This window comes from Haliotis rubra, unplaced genomic scaffold, assembly GCF_003918875.1.
Source record: "Haliotis rubra isolate DU_JTF1 unplaced genomic scaffold, ASM391887v1 Scf143, whole genome shotgun sequence".
Classification (NCBI taxonomy): Eukaryota; Metazoa; Mollusca; class Gastropoda; order Lepetellida; family Haliotidae; genus Haliotis; species Haliotis rubra.
The window spans coordinates 706,639-714,677 of NW_025765370.1; the positions used below are offsets into that span (position 1 = coordinate 706,639).

Below are 8,039 nucleotides of genomic sequence, written 5' to 3' on the forward strand. Positions count from 1 at the left end.
TAGTTTATATGCATGTATTAGATATTTGCCGAAACAACTTTCTCAATAATTTCAGGGAATATTGTAATTACGTTAAAAATTGACCCCAAATTGGCATTCTGGAGGTAACGTATTTGTCCCGTGACAAAATCCTTGGTCTGTTTTTCAAATATCTACGACTGCTGAAGGGAAGCCGTTTTAAGATTATATCGTTGCACTATCCTAGTTTGATTTAAAACATAGTATGAAGGAAACACGTAATGACATTTGTTTTGGATATTATAGCAGGTGTTAGGAAGGGAAACTCATACAAACATAGACAAAAAGCTTTTATATCGTAGAAATGTATTAGCCTTAATACATGTCACAGTAAGCTGAGGACACATGAGTCAGTAATATCTATACAAGGTACAAGTTCTTGGTGTTTCACGTATATAAATTAGTAACATCTACACAAGGTACATGGTCTTGGTGTTTCACGTATATAAATTAGTAATATCTACACAAGGTACACGTTCTTGCTGTTTCACGTATATAAATCATTAATATCTACACAAGCTACATGTTCTTGGTGTTTTACGTATATTCATTCATGTACATAAACGTCAGTGTTACATTTTATTCATTCAGTAGAAAGTTCAGGGCAGAAAACCATAACACAACGATCTTAATAAAGTCCACTTGTCACCTCCATACACCAGCTCCTTTGGAAGACAGAATAACCGAAGACTTGAAGGGTTATAACTTGGCTTCAACGTCGGATCCCAAGTAGAAAATGTTCTTTACATTCGGGTTTTGGATTGCATCTCTGAGGATGTTAAATTCCTCGATAGGGTATTGTGTTTTGCCGTCTAATGCCATCTCACTGAGGATCTTGCCGAACAGGCTAGAGAATCTGTAAAATACGATACACTGTTAGACACTTTGTATATGAGTTTTGTTATCACGATGGGGACAATGCTTGGGAATGAAACCATTTCGACAAAGGCGATGAATACCTGATTTAGAATGGTTAAACTTTACAAACTGTGAGTGGGTATGGGGTTAGGCCGCTTATAGCAATATTCGAGCAATACCAAAAATGGGCTTCACATTGTGACCATGTGGGGAATCAAACCCGGGTCTTCCGCGTGACCATCAAACGCTTTAATCACTAGGTCACCCCACCGCCCCTGATCTCATTGGCAGATTGTGATATTATCAGCTGAATAACCACGGGTATTACTCAGTTATATTATTATATAAGTTATAAACAGATTTATAAGGCATTACTTGAAAGCGTGTCCAGCCCCACAGCAAACAATTACATCCGGGTACCCCTTGTAAGCGCATGTGTCGATGACGAAGCTCCGGTCGGGAGGCATGGTGTAAAGACATGTTTTTGTATAGAGCAGAGGGCCATCAAACTGAAAGTAAAAATTCAGAAGTGAAGTAAAATATATAGCTTTAACACTTTTACTATAAGATTGTATATAGTACTAATATACTAGTATTGCTGCAAAGATAAGATACCAGCTGTAAACTTCCGGGTGTCACTGTATCGCTTAAGCAATTCACCTATGGCATTAAGCTCAACTATGACATCCCTGTGACAATCAGAAGTATCCCTGTGATGAAAGTAACTCAGAGGCAAACATATATTTCAATTACATTACCACGGTAAACAAAGATGAAGGGTCTTGACGGTTACAGCCTTGTGAAAACCACGGTGGGAAATAGTGTGAACAATTAAAGAGAATTCGCCACATCGTACATAGAATGCGGATGTATGTAAGGGAAGCAACTCTGTATTTGCGAACCACGGCGCCAAAGATATGAGTTGTTACTTAAAGCAAGCATTTTATCTATGCTTTTGTTTGAAGAAATATATAATATTTCGCAGTGTCAGGATTTGAAAGACTACAGAATACCGGATACCTTCCGCCATCTATGAAAACTTTAGAACTGGGCAAAACGTGCGCAACTCGACCCGAGTGTTTAGTACTTCGCTATCTTAGTGTGCCTTCTTTTTTAGCACCTGGATATCCTTTGCCATCTTCTTTAGGGTTAGTTTAACGAATATGGTTAGTTTTACTAACCGGACATTGTCCCAATTAATCCGATGTTAATGGTTATTTTTTATTTTGATGCTTCCTTATTGTTTCGAATTATATAGCTCGTGCTTCCCTATAATAGTAAGTGAACGTGACACTGAAGAAAATGGTAGGTAGGTATCCGGTATTCTGTAGGTGTACCCTTGGAATTACATCCGTTATAACCTGTCAATGTTAAAAATAAGACTTAATCCTGTTACCTTTGGACAGATGTCTTTTACAAGGTCAGTACAGACTTTCTCTCTGGCAGGGTCGGGGTCAAAGGTCCTGGTGTTGGCAGTAACAGCCGGGCCCCCTGCATCTATTCCGATCTTCGTCCCCGAGTTGCCGTGGATGGGGAGGGAGTAGATGTCGTAGGTAGGGAGATGGTAATACCACACAGGGAACCTGCAATGATTGAACAAACATAATCAGTCTGGTAATACCTTTCTGGCGTTGATGACGGAGACTTTAATCGCATGCAACTTTGTTAAAAGCGAATATGACGACTGTGACCAGGCGTTTGTCACTTAGGTAAAAGGGTATCGTTCGGACGCACCAAGGATCATAATCAGTTCGAATCTGGGGGTGAACATCATGTCGCCAAGGAGGAACGTAATTCTGGGATCCGTGCTAATGCCAGGTCCTCTGGTCTGCTGCGCAGCGAATTTCCGGCATGTCTCATAAATCGCTCTGAGAGGCGATCGAGTGGTCAGAGTCGCTGATTTGGTCGCTGAATGTCAATGTGTCCCAATGATGTAGTTCGATGCTCATGATGTCACTCACTGGATTGTCCTGTCCAGGCTCGGTTGCTTACAGACCGCTGGGCGCCTTTTTACAAGGTATCATGAGCGTTTCAACAATCGTAAGTCCATGTTAAGGTATGGAACAAATAGCGCTTTGTTCCTTGGTACTCTTGTATTTTAGATAAGCAACAAATTGGGTGAGCCTGTGTGGTACATAAAGGTCATACACTTACTTATCTATGGTAAAGTCCTTCATGTGGGGTGTGCCAAGGTACGACACTTGCTCCTGGGTGACGGTGACTGGTATGTGGACTCCGATGGTTCCCAGCACTGAGTTGAGCCAGCCTCCAGCAGTGATAACAATCTTCTTGCACTCGAAGGAGCCTTTCGTTGTGTACACCTACAACGGCCAAGCATAGGTAGCACATGGGGTATGATACAAACAAATCAGGAAACAACCAGAATCGATAATGTTTAGTTGTTTGTTTGTTTGTTGTTTAACAGAAATACCCGAGCTATAAAATAAATAAATAAATAAATAATGAAATAAATCTGTAAATAATCGGACCAGACAATCCAGTGATCAACAGCATGATCATCAGTCTACGCCATTGGGATACGATGACATGTGTCAACCAAATCAGCGAGCCTGACCACGTTAGTCGCCTCTTACGACGAGCATGGGTTGCTGAAGACTACTATATGGGGAATTCCAGACAACTATATGGGGTGTTAACGGATGTTAACTCACCACAACGTTGCCATTGCTGGCCCGACCTATCCTCGTCGCCGGACAATTTTCCAAGACTGTAGCCCCATTCCCGCGGGCCAATTGGATGTGGACCGCATTGGCGAGAGCAGCGTCCACGATGCCGGCGTTCTCTTGCAGCAGCCCGACGATGTCAGGACCAACACGGAACTGTGGATACCGCTCCATCACCTGTTTGTTGTTAAGCTTCTGGTACCTGTTGAGATGCAACATATCTCACAGAATACTGGACGTGAAATTGATAAATGCAATAAGGTTCTTGGATTTTCAGTTTTTGTGACAGTGAAGTTTAGCTAAGGTAAATTTGATGGTGCGCAAGGTTCCAAAAATAATATAATATTTGTATAATTCATTGGAAATAGGAACGGTGGGGAAGCCAAGTGATTAAAGCGTTCGCCCTTCACGTCGACGACCGGGTTCGATTCCCCACATGGGTACAATGTCCGAAGCCCATTTCTGGTGTCCCCCACCGTAATATTGCTGGAATATTGCTAAAAGCGACATAAAACTAAACTCACTCACTCAGTATTCGAAATATAGTGTCGTAAGGTCCGAGTTTAAGATTGTTTTGTCTTGTTAGCATCATTCATCAGTTTTAGTAATGACATAACAAGGATGTTTGATACAATTCAACGTCAAATATAAAGACTGAGTGAGTGAGTTTGGTTTTACCCGGATCTTAGCAATATTCCAGCAATATTACGGCGGGGACACCAGAAATGGGCTTCGCACATTGTACCCATGTGGGAAATCGAACCCGCGTCTTAGGCTTGGAGAGCGAACGCTTTAACCACTAAGCTACCCCACCACCCCTCAAAGACAAAGAACAAGGCCCCGTTGCACAAACCTATCTCAGCGCTAAGGTGATACTCTCATAAGCTCACATAGGCTTACAATAGTCGTAGCGTTTTGTGCAATGGGACCTAGGAGAAAGAAGGAAAAATGTGGAGAACAGCGAAAAAGAGAAACTTCGATATCCTTGTAGGAGGAGGCAAGGAACGACAGAAGCTGAATCTTTCTGCCGGTTAGGTGACAGAAGAAGGACAAAGAACCAAGTGACATAATGTTATTATGATATTAGTTTTCAACTTAAATGTTCAGTTATTTCGGCAGATATCCTACTTTATATTGGTTCTGTCCATCGACTCGGCGTACACGTTCATAATATGGTCAGCCTCCCCTCGTCTGGCGAGCTGGAGACTGGGTGTCTTGAACACCACCTGCAGACCAGAATCCTTCTCTACTGACTCCCACCTGTCAACATTAGCATCAACATTAGCATCTACATTAGTGTCAACATTAGAATCAGCATTAGCATCTACATTAGTGTCAACATTAACATCAACATTAGCAGGAACATTAGTGTTAACATTAGCACCATCATTAACATCCACATTAGTGATAACATTAGCACCAGCATTAGCATCCACATTAGTGATAACATTAGCACCAGCATTAGCATCCACATTAGTGTTAACATTAGCATTAGCATCCTATATTAGTGTTAACATTAGTATCCGCATAAGTACGAACAATAAGGTCAAGGTTGATATCAGATTTGTTTGCATTGCTTGTCCTTTAACCCAATTAACGTTTTTAAATATTAACGATTTTTTTACTGTGATCAACAATCGAGTGTGGATCAGAAAATCAGGTGAGTGAGACCATTATCAACAGTGATAGCGCATCAACATTCAACATTTCAGCTAACTACTTGGGCGGTGGGGTAGCCTAGTGGTTAAAGCATTGGCTCGTCACGCCGAAGGCCCGGGTTCGATTCCCCACATGGGCACAATGTGTTAAGCCCATTTCTGGTGTCCCCCGCCGTGATATTGCTGGAATATTGCTAAAAGCGGCGTAAAACTAAACTCAGTCAGTCAGTCAGCTAACCACTTTGATTAGTGTTCGAGTCGCCATTCTGGTATTATATTATTCGACCACAAACATAGCGAGTGAGTGGAGTGAATCTTTTCAACATAGCTGTCAGCAATACCCGAGCTATGTGATGACGGTCTGTAAGTAATTGTACCTGGATGAGACAATCCAGTGATTGATATTAAGAGTAGCTTCTCACACATTTCGGGTACGATGACAGGTGAACAACCAAGTGTGACCACCCGATTCATTTTAGTCACTTTTTCGACTTGCCTGTTTACAAAACAGATATAAGTTAAATTGTTTAATTATTTTTATGACATAATTTTACGTGCATCATAAGCGATTGAATGGAAGGAAGATCTTACGCTGGGAACGTGTGTGGAGTCAGCCTGGTGTATTTGTCCTCATGATACGTCAGCCGGCTGAAACAGATGGACAGGGTTCTTAAGCAGATATTCATGCAACGAAATCCATAATAAAACTTTAATGGAGTGACGTAAATTGAATTGATGCAGACAGTTTTAAATCCATGATATTTTAAATGTTTTCTGATGCGGACCATATACATAGTATGAATGCCTAAACAGTATGGATGGGTGGTTGGATGAATGTGTTACTTACATGATCCTTGAGTGGTCTTGTGAACCCCCATTATCATGACCAAGCTTGAACTGCTCTAGGCCCAAAACTACAACACAAATTTACATACATTTAGTGATTTGAGCTTAATGCCATTAATATCATGGCCTGGAATGTAGACATTTAACCCATGGACACGTGCATTGTGTTCACGGTGCAGGTTTCTAACGAATTTACAACCACCGAATCGTGACATGGCCAAGAGTCATACGATTTGTCCTATAATTGAGGCCAGTCGGGCTCTCATCTCAATTTGTTTGACTGTTTGTTCACAAATACCTTGGTAGTGTCTGGTTTAGCATAATTACCTATGCAATACCCGTGAAGACCCGGGTTAGAATTGATCTTCAGTAACCCATGCTTGTCGTAAGAGGCGACTAACGGGATCGGGTGGTCAATCTCTCTGACTTGTTTGACACATGTCATCGTATCTCAATTGCGTAGATAGATGCTCATGATGTTGATCATTGGAATGTCTGGTGCAGATTCAATTATTTACAGAACGTTGCCATATAACTGGTTAAGAGTGTAGCGTAAAACTTAACTCACTCACTCACTCACCTAAGTTGTAACTTTGCGGGTTTGATGTGGTGATCAGTTTCATAAAATATGGTTTTATGGTTTTGACAGTGAACAGGGTTGATAGACATACAGCTGAATGACTATACATCCTAGTTTGTTCCAGATGTTTACAGTTATAGCCTCCGGTGAGGGATAACCTCAGCTGTCCAATAGTCCAACATTTGAATTACAAAGTTGTGTCATCACAGTATTTTCGAATGCCAATTACCCCGACAACCGGTGTCTTCGGTTACAGTTTGGTTTATGACCGAAATATCGTTCATTGCGTAGTTAAACCCAACTCACTCATTCAGCATTGTTGGAACTCTGAGGCACCAAGTATAAATGCCATTATCGTATCGTCAGTAAGTAAAATCCCGTCATACTTGGCAACATACGAAACCTCACATCGTACCGTCAGCGTGTACAAATTCGTCATACTAGGCAACATATGAAACATCACACTTTTATAATATGTTATGTGTATTATAATATCAGTAATGTAACAAATAGCATCCTATAATACATGCATTAGTTACTGAACATTACTGCACAATCAAGTGAGTGAATATCGTTTTACGTCGCTTTTAGCAATATTTAAGCAATATCACGGCGGGGGATACCAGAAATGGTTCACACATTGTGTCCATGTGGGCAATCAAGCCCGGGTATTCGGCGTGACAAGCGAATGCTTTAACCACTAGGCTACCCCACCGTCCCCCGACCTTCATGCACCACACTGGGTCATCCAATTATGTTTGCTTATTAAATATTCCAGGGTGTCGTTGAACAAAGCGCTCTTTGATCGTAACTATTTCACAGTTTCTGTACTTTACAGTTTAATTCAAGAAAACATCGACGTCAGAGTAAACCCAGTCTCTATTATCCTACAAAATACTAAAATCACTATAAAGAGTATATAAAATCAGTGAGCGCACACATTTAATTGACTGATTAACTCGTTGTCCATTTAAACATTAGAACATTGAATAAGAAATGACATCACTATTTACCAGATCGTGATCTTTTCGAGAGCCAGTAGACAGCGCCGCTTCCAATGCCCCCACAACCAATAACTATATAATCGTAGTACGGTCGTTTGCCTGTGTCCGACATGTTGGTTATCTTAAGCTTCCCGCAATGAATGCATTTCTTCTGCTCTCTGGACATATATTAGGCACGAGAGCAGGCAAATCTAGCTAGTCTGAGCGAGTTCTAGGAGCCTGTAGCCTGACCTCGCCCCGCTAACCTGCTGTTGTCACCCATCCCACCTGTACACCATTGAAGACGGGAACTGGCAAATGGGCTTTAATGTCTTAAAGATAAACATCGTGACCTCTTATTTACAAACAGCGTCAACATTCTTGGAGTTAACAGATCTACAGTAGTGATGCT

General features: G+C 41.3%; 1 protein-coding gene across 1 annotated transcript; it reads right to left on the reverse strand.

The window, feature by feature from the left end:
• Window positions 1-295: 295 nt before the first annotated feature.
• On the reverse strand, window positions 296-7,791 carry LOC124269247 (monomeric sarcosine oxidase-like). Its single transcript, XM_046704262.1, has 9 exons — window positions 7,658-7,791; window positions 6,066-6,132; window positions 5,810-5,866; window positions 4,689-4,820; window positions 3,549-3,762; window positions 3,031-3,197; window positions 2,273-2,459; window positions 1,252-1,385; window positions 296-874 (listed from the first exon to the last, which is right to left on the reverse strand). Exons 1-9 carry the CDS (start codon window positions 7,758-7,760, stop codon window positions 718-720), a joined length of 1,218 nt encoding a protein of 405 aa, XP_046560218.1. The 5' UTR covers window positions 7,761-7,791; the 3' UTR covers window positions 296-717.
• Between the last annotated feature and the right edge of the window lie 248 nt (window positions 7,792-8,039).